General features: G+C 47.0%; 3 protein-coding genes across 4 annotated transcripts in view; 2 read left to right on the top strand and 1 right to left on the bottom strand.

Annotated features, from left to right (window-relative positions):
- Positions 1–4530, top strand: part of WWC1 (WW and C2 domain containing 1) — a 66618-nt gene extending 62088 nt beyond the window's left edge. For both annotated transcript variants that reach the window (XM_033073008.2, XM_033073010.2), the window contains exons 20-23: positions 1287–1379; positions 2234–2464; positions 3175–3296; positions 3787–4530. In XM_033073008.2, coding sequence (XP_032928899.1) covers positions 1287–1379; positions 2234–2464; positions 3175–3296; positions 3787–3853 — 513 coding nt within the window. In that variant the 3' untranslated portion in view covers positions 3854–4530. The remainder of the gene's footprint in view (positions 1–1286; positions 1380–2233; positions 2465–3174; positions 3297–3786) is intronic.
- A 906-nt stretch (positions 4531–5436) lies between these two features.
- On the top strand, positions 5437–22063 carry RARS1 (arginyl-tRNA synthetase 1). Its single transcript, XM_033073215.1, has 15 exons — positions 5437–5518; positions 10611–10745; positions 11249–11437; positions 14629–14740; positions 15775–15875; positions 16276–16397; positions 16708–16828; positions 17135–17264; positions 17588–17692; positions 18540–18718; positions 19007–19116; positions 19725–19830; positions 20546–20718; positions 21312–21559; positions 21912–22063. The coding sequence occupies exons 1-15, from the start codon at positions 5474–5476 to the stop codon at positions 22019–22021; spliced, it is 1986 nt and encodes a 661-aa protein (XP_032929106.1). The 5' UTR covers positions 5437–5473; the 3' UTR covers positions 22022–22063.
- The window catches only part of LOC117003335 (rho GTPase-activating protein 7-like), a 45924-nt gene continuing 45559 nt past the window's right edge, over positions 21939–22303 (bottom strand). The window contains exon 12 of the mRNA XM_033073212.1: positions 21939–22028. The gene's annotated coding sequence lies outside the window, so the exon portion shown is untranslated. The remainder of the gene's footprint in view (positions 22029–22303) is intronic.

Raw genomic sequence — 22303 nt, 5'->3', positions numbered from 1 at the left:
CAGTATCTTGCCTTGGAACTAACAGCATTAAGCACAAATGTATCAGATATGTATGTGCACATAGATTTGTGGCACATGCAGCTTGTTGAGGTGCCCAAACTGACCTGGGAGGGCTGCTGTAAGACAGTGATGGATGAATTGCATATTAAACAGGTTCCTGCTGCTTGAAGTGTTCCGTGCTAACTCAGTTAGCTCTGTCCACCTGACTTCAGATCAGGTGAACATAAAATCTTTATAGAAATGGAAAGGCAAGTACCTGTTAATATCAGCAAAATAACTGTGGAAATCTGAAAGTCACCAGTGTACTTTGTGTGAAGGTAACTGAACAGGCCATTTGTTGTGTCAGGTGTCATTTCCCCTGCTTTGAAATGTTTGTTCACAATTATTTCCTGAATTGAGGGTCAGAATAAACTATAAATATCTTGTCTTTTAAGTGGAATTGGCAAACAGGCAAGCACTGTCTTTTACCACACATGACCTGTCCCAAGTGGGCAAGCCCTTAATACAACTGATCCAGATTTGCTGTGTAGGTTCTCCCTGGTTCAGAAGCAGATGCTTCCAGAGGAACAAACCTTACTCATTCTGCAGCAGTGGCCTGTGCCACTGTGTCCCAGTACCCACAGATCCCAGTGCCTGTTCCCCTCGTTCTCCAGCTTTGAGAAGGGACATGAGAAGGGAATTAAAATTAAACCTGCTTGAGCTGAGCTCTTTGTAAGGGTTTACAGACAACCACAAAACAAGGCAGGCTGTGTGTAACATGGCAGCTCTTCAGCTGATAAACCCAGGGGGACAGCTTTCAGGTAAATTTGCCTCTTCCACCACTAGCTTAAAATACAGGTTATAGAAAAATACAGATTAGAGAAAACAGAAATCTCTAATAAAATAGTCCCATGATTTATGCTAGGAAATATATTGTTATTAGTATTAGTATTATTACTACTATTACTATTGTTGTTGTTATTACTGTTTACAGCTTATTTTTCTGGGCTGTTTTGCCCAGCCTAGTTACTTTCACAGGAGAAGAGCAGTGGTGCAGAGTCCCATAGCCTAACTTAGTGTCTCTCTTTGCTCATAGCCTATTCCCAAAAAGGGACAGAGTTCAAGGCTTGTGGCAGGATCTGGCTATGTCAGTGCATGTTGGGTACTCAGACTGGAGTGACAGCTGTCTGCCTCTCACAAAACTTCACAGTTCTACTTAAAACAATCTCTGGTCTTCTGACAATGTGTGTGTGCACTGCTTGTATTTCTTTCATTAAAAGTTTGTGGTTTTTCACCTTCCTTTTCAGCTGAATCGTAGTGACAGTGACAGTTCCACACTATCCAAAAAGCCCCCCTTCGTTCGGAACGCGATGGAGAGACGAAGTGTCAGAGTGAAACGGGTAAAAACACCACCACTTGTTTTTCCTCTAACACAGACACATGCAAAAACCAGAAAACTGTTTTAAAGGAAAAATTTGCAAACATAAATCAGTTGCCACATGCTTTCCTTCACAACCTTTTCTTTGTGTGCGAGAGGTGTCTCAAGGATTCTTTGAAATACCAGATTATGACAGGAACATTTAAGTTGGAACTCATTTAAACAATTTATTTAGGAAAATGGTTCCTGGTATTTTCCATCTTGTCAGAGAAGTAGCACAAACAGTTTTGCTGTGTTTATTGTTGTGAGATTCTTAAGTATTTATAATAAATTTGAGGAGCTGGAAAAGAAGATGAGGAGAATTATGTCTCAGATGCTCAGGTGACCCTGTTGTAGTAATGCCATGGCACACAATAAACCCCTGTACCCATTGTGATGGCAATCACTACAATTCCCCAAGGATACTGACACTGAACTCCTAAGGAGATGGTTTTCTTGGGACAGCTTGTGTTTGAAAGTAGCAGAAGGCAATATGTTACTGGAAAAAGCAATCACAGGTTTTTCTGCAGCACTCTGGATTCATCTGAAGATGAGACATTAAACTTAGGAGGAAGGTGTGCAAGCAAGACTTGTTCAGTTTGGAGAAGCTGCCAAGGAAGAATTTGAGCGGAAGCATGGAAATCAAAACACTTACCTATAAGATTTCCTTGAGTTTGTGGTATCTGTCTCAAGACAGACTGCAAAGCAGGAGAAACAGAAATGGGTTTTGTGAAGAGAAGCACTAGAAAGATGGGTCTCATTATGTGTTTGGCACTTTCTGGGTGGAGTGGTTGGGACAGTTCTCCTCAGTGTGTTCACACAGCCCTTCTCTTCCAGCCTTCGATCAAGTCCTTTGGTACGGAGCGCCTGATCCGCACCTCTCTGGACCTGGAGCTGGACCTGCAGGCTTCAAAAACCTGGCACGACCAGCTGGTCCAGGAGATCTCAGTGCTCAAGGAACTGAAGGAACAGCTGGAACAAGCTCAAAGTCAGGGTGAAAAGGAGTTGCCACAGTGGGTGAAGGATGATGAGAGGTTTCGACTGCTGCTGAGGCTTGTGGAGAAACGAGTGAGTCATACCTGCCTTGGGGTTTCATTCCACTTGGTGGAGAAATTTTGGAAATGGGGGACTTTGGACAGTCAGTAAATGAAGCCTGAGCACTGTTAGTCTGCCACATACAGCTCTGTCAAGCTGTTAGTCCTGAGCCCTTGCATTCACCAGCACAGAGATTTGCTGCCCTAGCAGAGGTGCGAATATGAGAAGTCACAAATGCCATCTGTTCTGCCAAGAGTGTCCCCCCAGTCTGCAGGAGGTGTGGTGTGTGGTGGTTGGCACTTACCTTACTCTACATCACACCTCCCCCATGCACAGGGCTCCTTCTCAGCTTCTGGGATTTCTCAGCACCTCTGCTGGCACCAGGCAGAGACCAAGCCATGCTGGCACCAGGTGTGGGAGGGAGTTGGTGTGAGGTACTCTTTGGGGTGCTGTGTTCTTATGTATGTTAATCTTCCACCTTAAAAGATCTATCAAAAAGAGACAAAGAGTACTGACAGAAGCCATTATTCTTACCACAGGCTGGAAGGACACCTTGCAAAAAGCTCTCTGCCTTAGAATGGTTAATTGACAAGCTTCAGTTTAACTTCTGTGGCTTGTGACTTCCAGAGTCAACAGTTTCCAAACCCCTTAGACCTGCAGCTGAAATACTGCTGTTTAGAGATCAGTTAGGATAAGATAATTCCTCCTGGAAACACAAAAAACCTTCTCCATTATTCATTTAGGTGCAAAATCCAGAGCACAAGTGTGAGCTCAAGGCTGATAAAATGATGAGAGCTGCTGCCAAGGACGTCCACAGGCTGCGAGGGCAGAGTCGAAAGGAGCCTCTGGAAGTGCAGTCATTCAGGTAAAAATAGGTAAAGGGGAGGAAAAATTGACTACTACCATGGTTTTTCTGTGGATGACTGTGATGAAGAGGACTGATCTCTGCAGAAGTAGTTAGTTAACTGTTCTGCTTAAATAAGAACTTTTGTATTTTCATATCAAAGTATAAAGTCTGACTCAGGGAAATTAGTTGCAGCACTGCACATGATCAAAGCAACCAGCATTCTCCAAGTCATTCCCCTGGCAACAAATTCTTTAACACAGAAGCAGCCCTTTGCTTCCCTAAGTAACAGACCCAGAAAGGAAAAAGCCCTGAGCCTTTCTGAAATGGCTTTTGGTAAGGTCAGTGTTGTGGGTTTAACTCATGTCTAATAAGTAAATAAAAGGTGTGGGTTGTGAGAGGATGTACACCTGCTCCTTGTGGGGACAGCTGGTGGGATAAATTCTCATGTGGATAATGGACATTTCTGGCAGGATTTCTGTTGCATTAACAACTGATGATCTTTTTTCAGAGAGAAAATGGCGTTTTTCACACGGCCAAGAATAAACATCCCAACGCTCTCTGCAGATGATGTGTGATCACCATAAAGTATTTGCTTTCTGGACAATTCTACAAATGCAGATTGGGTTTTGAAGTTATTTATGTGGTATTATGAAGGTACCAAGGCATTTGTATATTAGAGCTTTTGTCAGTATGTGGATGTTTTGAAGATTTTTAGGTTAAAGTTATATCATCACAGAAACCAGCATTAAAGTGACAAGATTGTATAGTTTGTATATTTAGGAATGTATTTTTGGGAAATAGAATTTTAAATAAGAACAAATGCAGCGTAAGGTGCTGTTATTCTTAAATAATGCTGTTTAGACTTTTTGTACAGCTCTACCTTTTAGAGGTTTTACTGCAATAAAATAAATTTGAAGGAACCTCACCCCTACCTTCTATGATGTTCTGCATCGGACTCTCCTCTGAGTGATGTATTTTGTACCCTGTGGGGAATGCTGGGAGCCAGCTGGGACTCCCAAGTGCTGTGAACGAATTCTCTGTGAGCTGTGAAGCATTTGTGTTTCCTGCCAGGTCATAAAAGTAGGTGTGAAGTTCAGAATACTTGCACTTTTAACATTGAACTGCAGCTCATGTCTGTAATGGGTCTGTTAAGGTAATATGGGGAGCCCATTGAAACCACTGCTGTGGGAGGAGGGCTGCAGGTTTAAAGTCCATATTAGGTTTTTCCAATAAAGTGACCTTTCTGGACAAACCTGCCTTCTTGCTTTTTGTCTTGAGTGAATCTTCTCATCCCCTGGCACCTAAACTATGGATCTTTTGTGTCACCAGCTGGAAGCATGCAGCTTTTCACACGTCTTGACACATGAGATGCTGTAACTGACACATTTGATATAATCATGGAACACCCAGAGCTGGAAGGGACCCACAAGGATCATCCAGGGCAGCCCCTGGCCCTGCACAGACACCCCAACAATCCCACCCTCGGCATCCCTGGCAGTGCTGTCCCACCCTGAGCATCCCTGGCAGTGCTGTCCCACCCTCAGCATCCCTGGCAGTGCTGTCCCACCCTGGGCATCCCTGGCAGTGCTGTCCCACCCTGGGCATCCCTGGCAGTGCTGTCCCACCCTCAACATCCCTGGCAGTGCTGTCCCACCCTGAGCATCTCTGGCAGTGCTGTCCCACCCTGGGCATCCCTGGCAGTGCTGTCCCACCCTGAGCATCCCTGGCAGCGCTGTCCAAGCGCTCTTGGGGCCATGCCCGTTCCCTGGGGAGCCTGGGCAGTGCCCAGCACCCTCTGGGGAAAGAACCTTTCCTGAGATCCAGCCTAGACCTGCCCTGGCTCAGTCCCAGCCGTTCCCTCGGGTCCTGGCATTTGCCGGCTTTCCTCCCTGCCTGAACATTCCCTGTGCCCACTGTGTACCCGCCTGCTGGGGACGGGACACGTTTCAAAGTGCTGGTTGGTGACCCGGACTGCGGGGGTTTGGGAGGGTGTGTGGGTGCCCTCCGCTCCCTGTTCCCTCACGCTGCAGGTGTCCATGGCCGCGCCGGCCCCGTTCCCAGGGCAGCGTTCGCAGCCCCGCTGTGCCGCCCCGCCGAGGTCCTCCCCGCCGCCCGGGGGCGCTGCCGCCGCGGCCGCGCCGCTCCGGCCGCCTTCCGGTTCTCTTGGCGCCAGTCCCGGTTCCGGCCGCCCGAGGATGGAGGCGCGCGTGGCGCAGTCCGCGGCGAGGCTGGCGCGGCAGGTGCGGGGCCGGGCCGGGCCGGGCGGGGCGGGACAGCCGGGCACGGCAGGGCACGGCACCGCATGGACCGGGACAGCCCCGAGCGGGACAGCCCCGGGGCTCCGCGGGGCGCAGGTGGCGGGCGAGCCCTGGGAGCGCGTCCCCGGTACCGAAGTCCGCGCAGTGCCCGGAGCCCCGGACGGGTCACTGGGCCCCGCGGGGGCGGAGGGTCTGTCTGGGAAGGGAAGGCGGACAGCGGGCAGGGCTGAAGCCCTTCCTGGGCTGCTGCCGTCTCTCCCGGGACCGAGGGCAGGGCTGCAGCGCTGCCTCGCCTCACACCCTGGGCGTGGGAGATCCGAAAGAGCTTCTCCGAGCAGTCAGCGGGAGCCGGCCCCTCCCGGCCTGGTGTCACTGCCCGTTCCCGGTGCTGTGGCCCGGCGGGGATCCCCCGGCGAGGCCAGGGGCGGCAGCAGCGCCGGGCCCAGGCGGCCCGGGAGCCCTGGGCAGTCAGGGAGGGATGCTGCTGCCACCCTGGCCTCCTCGAACGGCATTATTGCAGCTGTAGGGTGCTGAGGTGTGGGAAAAGACGGTGACCCTCTTTTCTGAACCTTCCACCTTTTCAGTGACAATAATAATAATAAAAAATAAAAGTGCCGAGTCTGTCCTAGTCAATGACTAGTAGAGCAGACAGTACTGACAGCAGAGTTGAGAAGCAGCTTCAGGAAAGCTTTGACTCCTCTAGGTTCACTTCTCATACCTCGCCCATTGCCTAAGGAGCATCCAGCTGAGAGGTTCTGAACTTTGGCTTTTGGGTTTTTGCCTGCCATACTTGTGGGCTCTTGAGCAACTTTTGAGTGTGTTTTCTGCTCACAACTTAAACATATGACAGGCACTGAGATAATAAATCTGTGGTTCGATGTCTGCAATTCTTTCTTGCCTTTAATTTTCCCTTTATCCTTTGTTGCTGCTAGGAGAGAAAGAACATCTCAGGTATTCTGTCACTGCTGTCACTGCTGTTTTGTCCTTGGTGCATAAGCAGATTACAGGCACTCCAAGCAGAGCAGGAGGGACAGTGTTCAGCTCTAACTCCAGGAGGCTGCAGGAGGCCGTGCAGAACTACTGAGCTTCACTCTGCCTGTCACTCCCAGCCACATGCTCCCTGTTTCCAGCTGCAGCATGCCCTGGAGCCTGTGGGGAGCCAGCCTGCAGGAAAATAACCCAACAAAGAGCAAGGAGTGTATGCTCAGCCGGCTCAGCAGGGCTTGGCAGTGTAGCAGTAGAGATAAAACTGAGCAGGAGGCAAGGAGGGGAAGTAAGAGAGGTGTTCTGCTCCCTTTACCATGCTCTCTCAGGCTATTTTCTCTCTTTTATTATTTTTTTTCTTTTAAATGCGATGGAGAAAAGCTCTGTCATATTAAAGCCCAGAGACAGAAGCCTGTGCAAGTTTCTTGTTAATTCAGTGGTGTTCTTGGAAGACAGTCTTATGTGCTAAGGAAAAATGCCAGAGTGATTTTGGCTCTATTAAAAAGCTGTAGTTTTTTTTTTTCTATTCACAGAGGGGAAGTTTTTTTTACTCAGTTGAGCAAAGAGCCCTTGGAAATGTCAGCATGGCCTTATGCAATTCTCACAGCTTTTCATGAGGTCATCAGATATGACCCTTCACTGACAAGTGGAGCTAGACAGTGCAGGTAGAATAAACCAGGAGGTGGCACTTCTGACCTGAACAGCAGCTTCTTCCTTCCTTTTCTCAGTCACAGGTCTTTTGGATCAGAGGTGTATTGGCTTTGTCTTCCTTCCTCACATGGTACCATGAGAGAGGAGTCACAAGGCTTATGTGCAGTTTTGTAGAGTAGTTTGTTTTTAAGAAAAATGTAATGTTCATAATATCCTTTCAGTAACATCTAGCATTCACAGATCTTTGCTAGAGAATTAACTTTATCACAGGGTGCTGTGATAAGAAGCATTTCTGATACAAACACTTGAAGACCTTTTTTGCAGGCACGCTCACCTACATGGTTATGAGTTTGGGGGTCACAGAATTGTAGCATTCCTCATGTTGGAAGGGACCCGTGGATCATCAAGTCCACCTCCCCACTCCTCACAGGACTACCTAAAACTAAACCATATTGTTAAGAGCATATTCCAGATGCTCCTTGAACCCCAGTAGGTTTGGTGTCACAACAGGAAAGCCTTTTTCAGTGCACCAGCACCCTCCCAGTGAAGAACCTTTCTGAACCAGTCTGAACTTCCCCTGGCACAGCTTCATTTCATTTCCCTGTCTCCTGTCACTGGGCACCAGAGAGAGGAGAGTGGTGTTCCCCAAACAGGGATGTCCCCATTGCCAGTTTGGAGATGAAAGCTGGACTCTGCTGTGTAGCTGTCCCAGCCCAGCTGTTGGGATCTCAGCCCCATCAATTCTGGAACCCAATATAAGCATTGCTGAGTTCAGGCTTTTCTGCTGGGTTGTTTTGAATGAAAACTTAATTTCATCGTCTGTATAAGCTATTAATGAGCACGATAAAAGGGAGACTGAAATGCCAACAGCAGCACTGGGGTACCATGGTGAAACCTTTTGCTCTCAGTTCACACTCAGGTAACAACATAAGGACTGCTACTGTAACTTTCTGAAGAAGAGGAGCACTAAGCAGGAGAGAGATATGACAGTCTGGGGTGACACATTGTGCTTGATCACATCTGAAATGGGGCCATCCCAAATGCCTCCAGGTGCCAGTGCTGTGAATTTATTGGTTTGATGCAGTCATGGGGAAAAAGTAGAAGAGACTTGCTGAACTGTGATAGTATTTAGAGTTTTTATCTCTTGGCTCCATCCAAGTGATGACAGTGCTAATTGTCACCCTGTGAAAGAGCTCTTTAGGCCAGATGTCTGCCCAGGGGTCAGTGATTCCTGGGCACTGTGATTCTGGCTTCTGACCATGCACATGGATAAACCTCTTTCCTTGTCTTCACTTGTAGGATAACAGTATGGAAAGAATCTGCACTAGGTTACTGGTCATCTCATCTGAGAGTCTTCCCTTGGGTGGCCAGAGGTGATGATGTAGGAAAATCCACTCTGATTTCTCTTCTGTAAAGCTTGTCAGTGCTACTGAAATATCCTGGTGGTTGTAACTTTGGGGGAATCTTTTAATGCAGGAGAAATACTTGTGAGCTACTTGTTGTCTTGGATCTGCAGGGATTTTAGTTTCAAAAGCAGAACGTGATTTTCTGGTTCTGGAGAATGTTTGCCTTCAATGCAGAACTCTCCTTGGGGTCTTGGAGGCTTCACTAGAGGGAAGATAATACTGTGTGGACACAGAATTTACAGATTATGTGATATTAGGGGTAGAAAATACATTTGCACTTCTCTTTAAAGCATATTCTGGGCTTGGGGGATGAGTTGTGTATGTCACTGCTCTGATGTTTGTAGCAATAATGGTCACTGAAACTTACAGTGACACAGCTGTAAAAACATAGTTAAATCTCTTGTGCTATTTTTTAACATGAAGTACTGACAATTTTGCAAATTGGTCTGTAAATTATGTGAAATGCTACCAGATCAGGCCGGGAGGAAAAGCTGAAAATAAAAACAAATCTACTTGCTGTTGCAAAAGTGGGAGAAGGTTTGTGCATGTATGTGAATGAGAGAAAAACTGATTTTTGGGACACCTGCCTTGGGTTTTGAAAAGAAAAGCTGAGATGGGACTATTTGCAGTGAGTTGTTTATAAGGTACAGCTGTCCTGTTAAATGATTTTAGTTGTGTAAATGCCAAACCAGAGGATGTGATACAGGTTTGAGTTCTTTCCTCAAAGTCCTGCTTCTTCACATCCAAACTGCATCATGTTCTCTTGTAGCAGAGGAGACCTTGAGGCTGTAACAGAAGTGTGCCATAAACTGAAGCACAACTGAGGAATGACCTCAAAAGTACTGATTTTCAGCTTGGCCCACAAATAGGCCAATTTTATGATTATTTTGCCTAAGCCTAGGTTTTTGAGCTTGTGCAGTTAGTTGCAGCAGCATTCCTGGGAGCTGTTGTTCAGGTGGACATACAAGACCAAGAGATTCAATGGCCCAATTTTTCCTAATGAAATAGTCTGATTGTTTAAAGAGCAATGAAGTAAATGAGCCCTTTTTGATAAGGTTTGGTGGCCTACAATAATAGCCTGAGCTGCATCCTGCTGTGGAAATGCTGGCAGAGGAGAGCCTGGATGAGGGAGCCAAGGGGGTGACCAGCCAGGGTGGGCAGTGCTCACTGCCTCCCTCCATAGCAGCACCAAGTCCCTCAAACCTTCAGTAGGCTCCACGATTCTGTGTCAGAGCCAGCTTTGTGGCTCAGGACACAAAGTCTGTTATGGGGGAGGACAAGAGATGGACTTCAGAGATGAAACTTCAGCTGTTTGGTTTCTTTAGGGTGTGGGGTGAGGAAAATTCCTGCTCCTTGCAGCAGCTTCAAACCATTTTGCTGCTGACTAATTTGTCTGAGTCAGGGCTGTCAAGTCTGGTGGGACACGGGGAAGTTTGTTTGGAGCATAGAAGCCCTCCTGAAATTCCCAAGTGCTCCTAAATGCCTTCGAGGGAGAAGACATACATTTCCTTCCTGGACAGGGCAGGAAGGATTGTGTGGCCTGGTGGAAGTCAGTGACCCCAGCAGAAATGCTCCTGTGGAGCAGCACAGTACTTCTGGCATTCCTGTCTCTGGGTGGGGTTTGAGCTTGCTGGGGTTGTGTGAGTGATTGTGGTTTCTTCTGAAACTGTGGCCTCTGAGGTGGTGAAAGGCTGAAGGAGGCTTTAGGGGATTTTGAGTCAAATCGTTTTTTATTTTTGTTGAAAAAGCTGGAGAAAGTACTTATTTGGGGAATATCTCATTAGCATGTCCTGTTGTCTTTCTGTCTCGATATTAGTGAAACTGTTTCCTCACTGCCTTTTTTTAAGAGTGTTTCAGAGTCCTTGTTTTTCACACGAGTAGAAACAATGTTCAAATATTAATTGTTTGGAATTATTCAGCTGACATGTCACTGCTGTTATGTTTACAAGGCAAACTAGCACTCTGCCTGAGATCTTGCACCTCTTGTCCCCTCTCCAGGAATTACTGTGTGACAACTCAATTTGCTTTTTCAGGAAAACGAGATCAAGTTGTTAACTGCAGAAATTGAGCGTCTGAAGAACTTTGGGTGCTTGGGAGTCTCCCCAAGTTTGGAAGGGTTGCGAGACGAAAACGCAAAACTCAAGTACCGGTTAAACTTCCTTAAGAAGGTAAGGGAGTACAAAATTATTGTTGTACCATGTGATTTTTGTTCTCATTAGAACAAGCTAAATACATGGTGTGAGTTTGTTACAGCTCTGATGTGTGACAGCATGCTTGCTCTGCAATCTGACACCTTAATTGGTGGCACATCAGATATTTCTTGGTTCCTTAAACAGAAACCTGTTTTATGGAAAATGTCAGTACGTCAGTAAGCCAACAGGGTCATGTCTTGGGCAGTCTTTGACCAGGTAGCCCAGCTGAGGCTGTCCCAGGCTCACCAGCACAGATGTGAAAAGTAATGCAGCCCTGCAGTCAGGGGAAGGTTTGTGCTGGGAGGTTCAGCAGAAGAATCATGTGATTTTTATGTTGTATGTGTTGCTCCTGTGCCTGGAGGTGTCAGCCAAATCTGTCAGCTGTGTTTTGCCAGGCAGCCAAGGAGAAAAGTGGGATGTAACAGCTCCTCAGATGTTGTGAATTTAGCCTTCTGGATTTTGGTGGTTTTCTTTTTCAGAGCCTTCAAGAGGAAAGAAGTAAATCAATGAAAAGCATGATTAATATCAACAGCTGTCTCCAGGAGATCTTTGGAGCTGCCATTCAGGCTGCCTACCCAGACTTAGAAAATCCTCCTCTGGTGGTGACACCAAGTCAGCAGCCCAAATTTGGGGACTACCAGTGTAACAGTGCCATGGGCATATCACAGGTAAATGGTGTAAAAAAGAATTGAAAATGGAGATGTTGTCTGTTGGAAGCTAAGGGATAGAAAGCACAGTGAGAGTTGCTATATGGCATTTGTTCTGAGCTTGCTGCAGGCACCTGGGCTGAGAATTGAGTGAGTATTTAATGGTGTTTTAAGGGAAGCATTGGCCTTTACAGAGCTGGCCTTTAAACCTCTGTTCAGATGCCTGGTATGAGAGAGCTAATGTGTGTGACACAGAAAAACTGCTCGGTTCGTGGGACCTAAATCAAATCAGTATTTAAGTGCTGCATCAATTTACTAATGAGGTGCAATTAACTACCAATTAGTGAGTTGTATGTTTGGAACTGAAAACAGCAAAACAATAAATCACAATTTTGGAGAATTGCAAAATGTTGAGAAGCACCTGCGTAACTGCTCTTCTCTAGTACCAGGGAAGTGTAATATCCCCACATGTTTGTGTGCACATACCCCCTTCTCACAGGGCAGGTGACCAAAGGGCATCTCCAGCTTCCCCTCTTGGCTCACACCTCCTGTTGCCATGGGTGCTGTGGTTTGCTCATGCTCACAAACACACACAGCAAAGCAAAGTGGCCCAGGTGCTGCCCTGTGTGCTCTGTTGAGTTTGGATCCCTGTGTCTTGCATCCCAAACTGCCCTCCCAGAGCTCCAGGCAGAAGAAATTGGGCATTGTCAGGGCTGGCTGTGCTCAGGACTTGCCTTCTCAGAGCCCTGCCAGGTGTGGATTGCTGCTCAGGCACTTCATGATTCTCTGGCTCAGTCCTTTGCTTTACATCTCTTGTTAATTCTCTGGGTTCAGGGGGGTTTGACCAAAGAGGACGTGGATGGGATCAAAGACACTTTAGCAGTTGCTCAGCCTGCTCAGTGAGCTGGGACTGTGCTGAAGTAAATCCAGGAGGTGTGGGAGAAGGAATGCAGTGTGTTCTAGCTTGGGTGCTGAAGCACCCAAACTTTCAGTGCATTAATGCCTTTGGGTAACTAAGTAAACACTTTGTAATTACAGATCTTTATTTGGCAATCTAAACAGAAACAAATCCTTTTTTTACACATCCTTTTGTCAATTCACCTTTATTAACCCATTAGACTGGCAGTTTTGACACTGAGCTTGCACTGGCACTCAGGGAGCTCTGCTGTCCCAGGTTGTCTCGGTACAGTGAGCTGACTGGGGCAGCACGGACACGTTACGTGCCAGGCAGCAGGCTCTGGGCACAGCCCTCCGAGATCCCGTGTCTCCCCTCGGTCTCATTAGCATATTGTGGCTGTGCTGCTGCCCTGGGTGACTGCCCTGACACGGGATTGAGGGCGCTGCCACTTCTCTGACCGCCACATTACCCCAATTAAGTCGCGGTTGGGATTCTCGAGCAGTCCAGGCTTCCCAGTGCCGACGTGGTTCACATAACTCGGTGTCTGAATCGTCCCCTTCCAGCCAGGGTTTCAAGTTCCAGGTTGTCAGCTGTGGTGGTGAATAAGGGTTCCTAGTGCTAGGCTTGACTGTGGAGTTTGTTCCCTGGGCAGGCAGGCTGTGCGCTGGGCTGGAGCCTGACTGTGCTCACACAGGCACTGTGTCACCACAGCAGAGCCAGGGGATGGGAGCAGCAGGTTGGGGAATTTCTGTCAGCCTGTTTTAGGGGTTGGCTGTGGTGCAGGTCTTCCCAGGGTGTCCCCTGGGCAGAGCTGGAACACGGGTCGGGGTCACTGGGACTGCCAGCAGAGCAGGAAGTGCCCTGACTGGGGCAGCGCTGGTACGTGCCAGGCAGCAGCCTCTCCCTTCGGCCCGCTGATGTGGAAAGGACCCTCACAAATGCCTACTGTTTTCCTGGGAGCTCATTAGCATATTAATGCTTGGGGTTTCAGCCAGGAGCTCCACTTGCTCCTTAGAGTAACAGCAGTGTGGTAACCATTTCTGGAATGGTTCAGATAACATGCCTGTAATCTGGTAACATGCCCATAATCTGGGTTTGCATTTATTTTTCCTGTAGTTTACACTTTGAGTAATACTAAAGCTACTGAGGTTTGCTTTTCTTGCCCTTTTTAAGCTTTTACTATCTTGTAAGGATCCTGTGTATGACAAGTTAAACAGAAAACTGCAACTTTAGTAGAAATACATTTTAGAGCAGACTGTAATTTAGCAAATACAAGCAGTGAGTGTAAATTCTGAGTAGACAAAGAGGTACATTGTCTTTGTGGCCTCAGTGGGATTGTTTTCAGACACATCACAGTAATACTGGAAAATCATGTGCTCAGAAACAAATACCTGTAGTAATTTTATACAAGTGTGAATGTAGTGTTTTGCAAGAGATGGGTTGGGTAGTTTACAGAATCCTCCTAAAGGGTGTTTTAGTGAGGTTTGCAAAAAGCGATGTGAAAAGTTGCTTTGGGAATGGACAGGGAAGTGGTGTAGCTGGACTAGGTGATCTTCAAAGGTCCAACTCAAACCACTCTGATGTAGGTAAACCTGTGTCCTGTCCTTTGAGTTCCTCACAGTGGGCTGCTCATGTCTCCAAGGAAAAGGAGAGCTACTTTAATAGCAGGTTTTTTGATGTTCTTTGAAGAAAATTGGGTAGTGCTGGGATTATCTTTCCTTGGGTTGTTGGATTTTATTTATTTATTCATTTATTAATCTATTCACTTATTTATTTATTAAGCTCAAGACTAAGACAGTACTGAAGGCAGTTTGCTTTGGTTGTGTTTAATCATAAATAAACAGACCTGCTCTGAAACCACACTCAGCATCTGCTAGGGGCACAGTTCAGAACTTCAAATGTGAATGCTGGCAGAGCTGAGGACACCCATGAGACTGATCAACAGGATTGTGAAGCACTGAAGGACTGTGCCAGATATGTTGATTTTTAAAGGGTTGGTCCCTTTTGCTAGCTTAGAAAAATACAAATTTGCCAAACCACTTAGCAGGTTTGGAAAAACAGCCTGGGGGATTTTCTTCTGAAAGAAGGGACTGCTCTGAGCAGAAGGAGGTGTTGGGTTCACTCAGATTTATGCTATGGAGAACTGATCTGGTCTGTAAAATTTGATAGAAATGTTTCTCTTTGTGTGGATCTCTGTATTACGAAGCTGAAGGACCATGAGGATGTTTCAGTACCTCAGTATCTGTGCTCTTGTGTTTTGCTCTCTAGAATGTTTTGGAGGATTGAGTTTTCCTTAGTCTTTGTTGTGTTCCAGATACTGCTCAAAACCAGGGAACAGAAGGTTATCCCAAGAGAAATCGCAGAGAAAATAGTAAAAAATATTCCTGCCAATGAATGCATTGAGAAGGTCGAAATTGCTGGTCCTGGTAAGAGTTTCATTTTCCACACTTTGTATATCTTAAAGCAGAAAGGGCAATTTTATAGTGAGAAGGAAGCTGAGTTCTACTGTTTTGTGGTTTAAAACTGCTGTTTCACAGGGAATAAACTTCTGTCTTGGTGAGCTTTATAGCACTCACACTACAGATCTTCTGTAGTCTGAGTAGTATTTTCTGTACAGATTTTCAGTACAGATTTTCTGTAGTCTGTTTTCTGCAGCAGCAGAAAATCTACTTCTGTACTAGAATCAGCAGGTATGATCATGAGCCCTTTAATTAGCAATTTTTTCACTGAACCTTAAGGAAGCAGCTTTTCCTCTTTCAATATTGATGATGGGAATCTAGCCACAGTCATGAAATCACAGCAAAAATTGACAGCACTTCTCACTATTGCTTGCATGATGAGGAGACCTTGTCCTCTCAGAACTGAGAGGCTGGAGTAGCACTGAGGTTATTGCTGCATTTGTTTTATCCCTGTGACCCAGGGAAAAATACAAGGGCTCATATTCCTTAGGGCTTCAGCATAAACACAAAAGTGCCATGGCACAGCCCTTCTGGGGCTTGTTCGTTGGCTCTGTGAAGCAAGAGAAGTCATACCATGACCATAAATTATCCCAGATTAAACTGTATGGTTTAGGATATAATTTTTTCTTAAAAAGATAAAGCAGGATTTGGTTTTGCATTCTGGAAACCAAATTATTTATTTTCTCTTTAAGAAATTGTTTCTATAAATTCATCCTTGAGTGACAGTGTACAAAAAGGAGTTATGTCAATGGTGTAACTTGCAGTATCTGCCTCCTGCAGTAAAGGCTATAGTGGTTTGAACAGACTCCTCTAATCTGGAACAGAAATTGTCTTCAAGTGACAGCTTTGTTGTCCTGTGATTGAAAAATGTTCTGTCAAGCTGACTTCATGTGCTCTTGTGCTTGATGCATGGAAACAGAAATCCAGGGGGGAAGGAAACAAAAAATGGTTTGAGGCACTTCTGCAACCCCAGCACTCATTGCTGGCTTTTTTCTGCAAAGGTTTTATCAATGTCCACTTGAGAAAGGATTTTGTGTCGAAGCAGCTGAGCAGTTTATTGATCAATGGAGTTCAACCACCAGCTACTGGCAAAAGGAAAAAGGTACAGCAGTAAGCACACAGCCATCTTGGTACAGGGAAAATGTTCTGGACTGCAGGTAGCTTTGAAATTCCACCGTGAAGGGGTGTGCTGAGCAGATGTCCATGTCTGCAGGTTGTCAGAGCAGAGTGTGTGGGATGTGGCCTGGGGTAGGTGACCTCTGCTTGCTATGGTCTCTGGTGCCTGAGGGACAGGGCTCCCTGGGGGTGGTGCCCAGGTCAGCCTGGGAGTGATCCCTGACCCTCAGCTGGGCTGCAGCAAAGCTCACTCCTCTCATGTTCCCTGCTGAGGGTCAGCAGAGGTGATTCTTGTTCCCCCTGCTCCCCCTAACAAAACCCAGATCAAACACACGGGGTGCGGTAATGACCTTTTATTCATGTGTCCCTTTGGTTCTGTGCCCAAGGTGGTGGTGGATTTTTCCTCCCCCAACATTGCAAAGGAGATGCACGTTGGCCACCTGCGCTCCACCATCATCGGGGAGAGCATGTGCCGGCTCTTCGAGTTCGCGGGTTACGAAGTTCTGAGGTGAGACTCAGTGCCTGGGTGTGGTGGGCTTGCTGGGCTATTTGTGCAGTCCCTGTCTCTCTCTTCTGCTCTGTATTGGTCTTAGTTCATAAGCACATAGCAAATAACCCTTTATGGGTGGTAGATATTAAGCTGAGCAAGTGTAGCAGGGTTAGGAATCAAGGTGGGCAGCGGCTTCAGTGCAGTGAAATTGTGGACTGGGTTTCTGGTATTATGTGTGTTTCTTTTAGAATATATATTTGAAAAATGTGTGTGTCTTAAAGCATATGTTTAAGAGATGATGATTATTGTCCTCTTCAATTGCTCCAAGGTTGAACCATTTAGGAGATTGGGGCACCCAGTTTGGAATGCTCATTGCTCACCTTCAGGACAAATTTCCGGATTATTTAACTGTTTCTCCTCCCATTGGCGATCTTCAAGCTTTTTACAAGGTATGTGTAGTAGATAAATGTGATGCTTATGTCAGCATCTGAAAAGCAGATTAAGGAGCTTTACAAATTGCAGCATAGTTTTGGTGAAATGAGAGAATTAAATCACTGTTAGTAGATTATTGTGATAACAGCCAGGGGGTGATGAAATACAGTATCTGGTATTGAACTGGCTGTATGGGGCACGATCAAAGGCCTGTGTAAGCACACAGCCCTTCTGTCTTGAGATGAGCATGCTTGGGGAGCCTGTTAGGAGTGGTGGCTTGTTTCAGGGGAGAAAGCAGTGCTTTTCTACATGTTTCCCTGCAGGAATCCAAGCAGAGGTTTGACACAGAGGAGGAATTTAAGAAGCGAGCCTACCAATGTGTGGTGCTGCTGCAGAGCAAAAACCCCGACTTCATTAAAGCCTGGAATCTCATCTGTGACGTGTCACGCAGAGGTGACTTCACCACATCTGGAAGCATGTCTCAGCCATAGAAGTGTGGCTTTCCTCACTTTATGTCTGAGCACACCCTTCTGTTTTCTCCTGAAAGTCACTGGCACACTGCTAAGAGAGCTGAAAACAAAAAGCCAGTACAACCAAAGTACTGGGCTGTCTTAAGTGGAGACTTTCAGCTAAATCTTTTGTCTCCTGAGTCCTAATCTGATGGATTGACCAAGAGATGGATAGTGCTTTTTGGGCCTTGCTGTACCCACTGGTAAACATGCCACTGATTTCCACTCTGTGCCTTTAATTTAATATTTTTTTCTCTTTCCCTCAAGAATTCCAGAAAATCTACAACTGTTTGGACATCACAATCATAGAGAGAGGGGAATCCTTCTACCATGAGATGATGAAAGACATCGTGAAAGAATTTGAAGATAAAGGTGAGGCTTTTGGTCTCAGATCAGAAGTTCTGCAGCTGTGAGGATGAGCATGGCAACCTCAATCCTATTCAGCAGGGCTTAGGGCTGATGCTTTTCAAGTTACATCTTCCCACCTTTGCTTTTTTTCTCAGCCATGTTTCCTAAGAGGATATTTTGTGGCTTTTCCTCATTCCAGAAAGCCTGAATCTTTCTTGCTGACATCAAAAGCAGTTTGTCTGTGATATTTGTAGGCAGTAGCACAGAGTACTACTGGAATTTATTGTATTCTAAGGAAACAGTCAGGGAGCAATATATGACAGACTTCCCAGTCTTAGTGTTGTGACAGTGTGGGAATTTTTTCTGAGAAATCTCTGTGAAGACAGTGGGATTTTTGGATCATGTTGACTTTGAAACTGGCAAGAAGCCAAATGCAGCATAAGAAGTCTCTGGTTTTATGTGTTCTTGTCTGGATTTTGCAGTTCTTGAGTCTCACCATCTGAAGTGTTCTGTCTCACCTCAGAAAAATTCTATGCAGAGTCCTCATCATACCTCTGTAGAGTTTCTGTTGCCTTTAATATCATATTTTGTGATGGGTTTGTGGCTGTACAGGCAGATCTGGATGCAAGTGATGGGACTTTTTGAGTTAGGTTTTTCCTGGTAAGGCAGATCTGCTTCCTTGTGCATAGTTCTGGAAGTGCTGTACAGAATGGGACTTGTGTTGACAAGGGAGTTCTTATGTAGGTCTTTTCATATTTTTGATTATGTGAGTGTGCGGCCTTTGCTTCCTGGTAGCAGCAGGGAAGTGTTGCTGCTGGCCCAGAACCTCCCTGCTGTGATGGACACAGGATGTTTTTCCTTGCTTTTGTAGGGTTTGTCCAGGTTGATGATGGCCGGAAGGTGGTGTTCGTCCCGGGTTTCCCTGTCCCGCTGACAATCATGAAATCAGACGGGGGTTACACCTATGACACTTCAGACTTGGCTGCTCTGAAGCACAGGCTGTGTGAAGAGAAGGGTGACATCCTTATCTACGTTGTTGATAGTGGCCAGGTGAGTTCAGGATCCTCTGCTGTAACTGCTGGTGCTGGTCAGTACAAAGTGTGTGAAGTGATGGATGCAATTTACTCCTTACCTGAGCAGTGATGTGAATTTGCCAGTTGCTGCTTTTGTAAAGCTGGAAAACTCTTGGAAAGGTTGAACTTTTCAAAGCAGAATTTGTCTGTGAAGCTGGAAACACTTTAATTGTGAGACCATTGTTGTGAATAGGATAAAGCTGTGAAGAAACTGCACCTGGAGGAGTTGACTGAAAACCAGTTGTTGGTATTTATTTCCTTGCAGTCTGTGCATTTACAAACAGTGTTTGCAGCTGGACAGATGATTGGCTGGTATGATCCCAAAGTCACCAGAGTGGCCCATGCTGCCTTTGGAGTGGTGCTGGGAGAAGACAAGTAAGTGGCTGGGTGTACTTTTTCCTCTGTCTGTGCCTTGGAAAGAAGGTTTGAGTGAATGCAGGAGACTTGCTCTGGTTCGTTGACAAGTATGTGTGTGGCACCAAAGAAACCCCAAAAGAAAGCAAACCCGTAACTGTCACTGTGTTCTGTGTCCTTGTCCTCGATGCACACAGTCACTGCTGCTGTGGTCACATTCCCTCTCGAGCCTGGCTTCTGCTGCCTGGCATTTGGGGAGGGGCACTTGGATTGGCTGGTGGAAGCTCATGTGGTGCTGGGAGATGGCAGTGGTAAAGGCCACAATTTTCATTACTTTCTACCTCCTTCATGCTAGATTAAACAAAAGATGGGAAAAGTCTGTACTGTGTGGTATTGTGTGCTGCTTAGTGTCTGGAACTGGACAGTTCTGACTGTTGAATCCTTCCTGGCCATTCCTGCTGACCATGCTGTGGATGCTCTCTCAGTTTTGGAGCTGTCCATGTGATGGCAGTTTCTTCAATACAAAAGGATTTGCCATATGATTTTTTCCTAAGTTTGCTGGGGATTAGGCAGAGGGTGGAAGTGTTTTGTCTCTTGTGCAGGTGACCATTTTGGCTGTGTGTTTTCAGGAAGAAGTTCAAAACTCGTTCAGGGGACACAGTGCGTCTGATAGACCTGCTGGAGGAAGGGCTGAAACGAGCCATGGACAAGCTGAAAGACAAGGAACGGGACAAGGTAGTTGTGATAAATTGCTTTTCCTTTCTGAGAACTTCCCGGATATGTTCACAGAGTTATGCTCTCTGCATTGCTGAATGAGATTTCTCTCTGTCTTGCTTCTTGATAGCCTGCAGAGAACTGGACAGTGGGGGACATAGAACAGAACGACCAAACTCTGTCCAAGCACAGTGTGAGGCAGTGGAACTGGGAAGGGTGTAGGGTGAAGGGTGAAAGTGAAAAGTCCCTTTTTAAACAGGAACACAAGGAAGCAGGGAAAAAAAAAACCCTTGAAAATCTCTAAAGAGCTGATAGGAGTCAGGCACAAAGTGCTTTGCCATGCTACCACTGTTCCAGCAGTGTTGGTTTGCAAGTGTTGGGGTTGACCAAAATGCTCCATAAGGGTAGGAGGACCAACATTCATTCTGTGTACATGTAATTTGTAAGAAGCAGGAGCAGAGCACATCACACCTGGCAGGTTGGGGGCACAGAGGTCCTGTGGGCTGTCAGAAGAGGGAGTCAGCCCTAAGCTGGGCAGGGCTGTGGTGCTAGTGGATTGCAGGAGAAGTGAGGGATTGTCTGGTGCCCTGAAGCAGAGAGGTGTGTGTGAACTGAGCACCAGGTGGGTAAATCCCCTCAGCAGCCTGAGCTTTCCTCCTGAGCCCTGCTGAGAGGCCAGGGCTGGGCGCTGCTTTCTTCTTCCTCTTGACTGTTGCCTGTTTGGAAATTGTACCAGGTCCTGACACCAGAAGAGCTGAAAGCTGCCCAGACGTCAGTGGCTTTTGGATGCATTAAATATGCAGATCTGTCCCACAACAGACTGAACGATTACGTGTTCTCCTTTGACAAGATGCTGGATGACCGAGGGAACACAGCTGCCTATCTGCTCTATGCCTTCACACGGATCAGGTGCGTGGGGTGTAGGGAGCTGCAGGAGTTGGTGCTCGTGCTCTCTGCATCTGTGTCACAAAGGGACATGTGAGCAAAGGGGTGACAGTCACATCAGTGCTGTTGGGAGTGTTTGCTAAGAGAAGCCAGCTACACTGGGATGCACCACAGACAAGATTTTATTTGTCATTGCACACAATGTATCCAGTGCCACCTGAAACGGCTCCTCTGTGTGACACACAGCCCAGAGAGGGAGCTGGGGAGTTCCTGGTAAGCACAGGATTTAGGTGGTTGGAAAAGGATGCATTTGTGTTCCAGCAGCTGCTCAGCTCAGGTATTGCCACACCTCAGTTTTTCTGGCACCCTGAGCCCTGGTTTGCTTGGCAGTATCATCTGTCCTTGGGATGCAGGTGCCCAGAGCGCATCCCTCCCTGTTCCTCTGCAGTGCCCTCCTGGATCTCCCCGAGGGCTGACTGTCCTCTTTGGACTGGTCACCCAGGACTGGGCAAGGGAGGCCACTAGCCCTGAGCCAAGCTGGACAGGTGGCCAGGCTGGCCCTGGGCAGGCTGGGCAGTGGGACCCTCACAAGCAGACTCTGTTCTGGACCCTTCCAGGGCAATTGCACGCCTGGCCAATATCGATGAGCAGATGCTGCGGAAGGCAGCCAGGGAGGAGGTGCTTGTCCTCGACCATGAAAAGGAGTGGAAACTGGGCAAGTGCATCCTGAGGTTTCCTGAGATCCTGCAGAAGATCCTGGAGGACTTGTTATTGCACACACTCTGTGACTACCTGTATGAGCTGGCCACCACCTTCACCGAGTTCTACGACAGCTGCTACTGTGTTGAGAAGGACAGGCAGACTGGTGAGTGTTGGCCATAGGGTGCTGTGTGGGCCTGTGTCACATCCTGTGGTGTTACATCCATCTCCAAGGTGTTATCCTGTGTTGGAAAGGATGTTCTCACACTACTGTGTCCATGTGGGAGGATTGACAGACACTGGCAGAGCTCGTGTTGTCACTGAGCACGAAGGTTAAGTAGAGTTGGGAGCAGCCAGGCACCTGGAAACAGGAAGGGTGGTCAGTCTGCCTGGCTTGGGGAGAGCAGGAAGGGTTCCATGTGCCAGTCCAGGGCCTGGTTTTGGGCAGAGGGGCTTTCCCTAGGGAAGGTACTGTTGTTCTGAGCAGCTACTCCAGCTCCTCTGTCTGTGTTTTCCAGGCCAGATCGTGAAGGTGAACATGTGGAGGCTGCTGCTGTGCGAAGCCACTGCCACCGTCATGGCCAAAGGATTCGACATCCTGGGGATTAAGCCTGTGCAGAGGATGTAGCAGTTACCTGTGGAATGACAATAAAGGGACTAAACAACTGGAGTAGTCTGTCTGTTGAAGTGGGGTTGTGGTAAGGGAAAAAATAGTAGAGGGGGAGGGAAAAGGAGAGAAAAGAACTGTGGCTTCAAGCAGCTGCAGATACAGAGGCAGGTGAGGGGCTGTGAGCACAACTCAGAGCAATTCTTGGTGCAGGAGCCAAAGCCCATGAACTCAGAACACCCAAGGGTACCTCCAGGAAACTCTCCAGCCACCCACACTCCCAGAGCCAGTGATCCTCTGATC

Source organism: Catharus ustulatus, chromosome 15, assembly GCF_009819885.2.
Source record: "Catharus ustulatus isolate bCatUst1 chromosome 15, bCatUst1.pri.v2, whole genome shotgun sequence".
Classification (NCBI taxonomy): Eukaryota; Metazoa; Chordata; class Aves; order Passeriformes; family Turdidae; genus Catharus; species Catharus ustulatus.
Note: the sequence above shows the minus strand (reverse complement) of the source record. Positions and strands in the feature narration are given on the sequence as shown.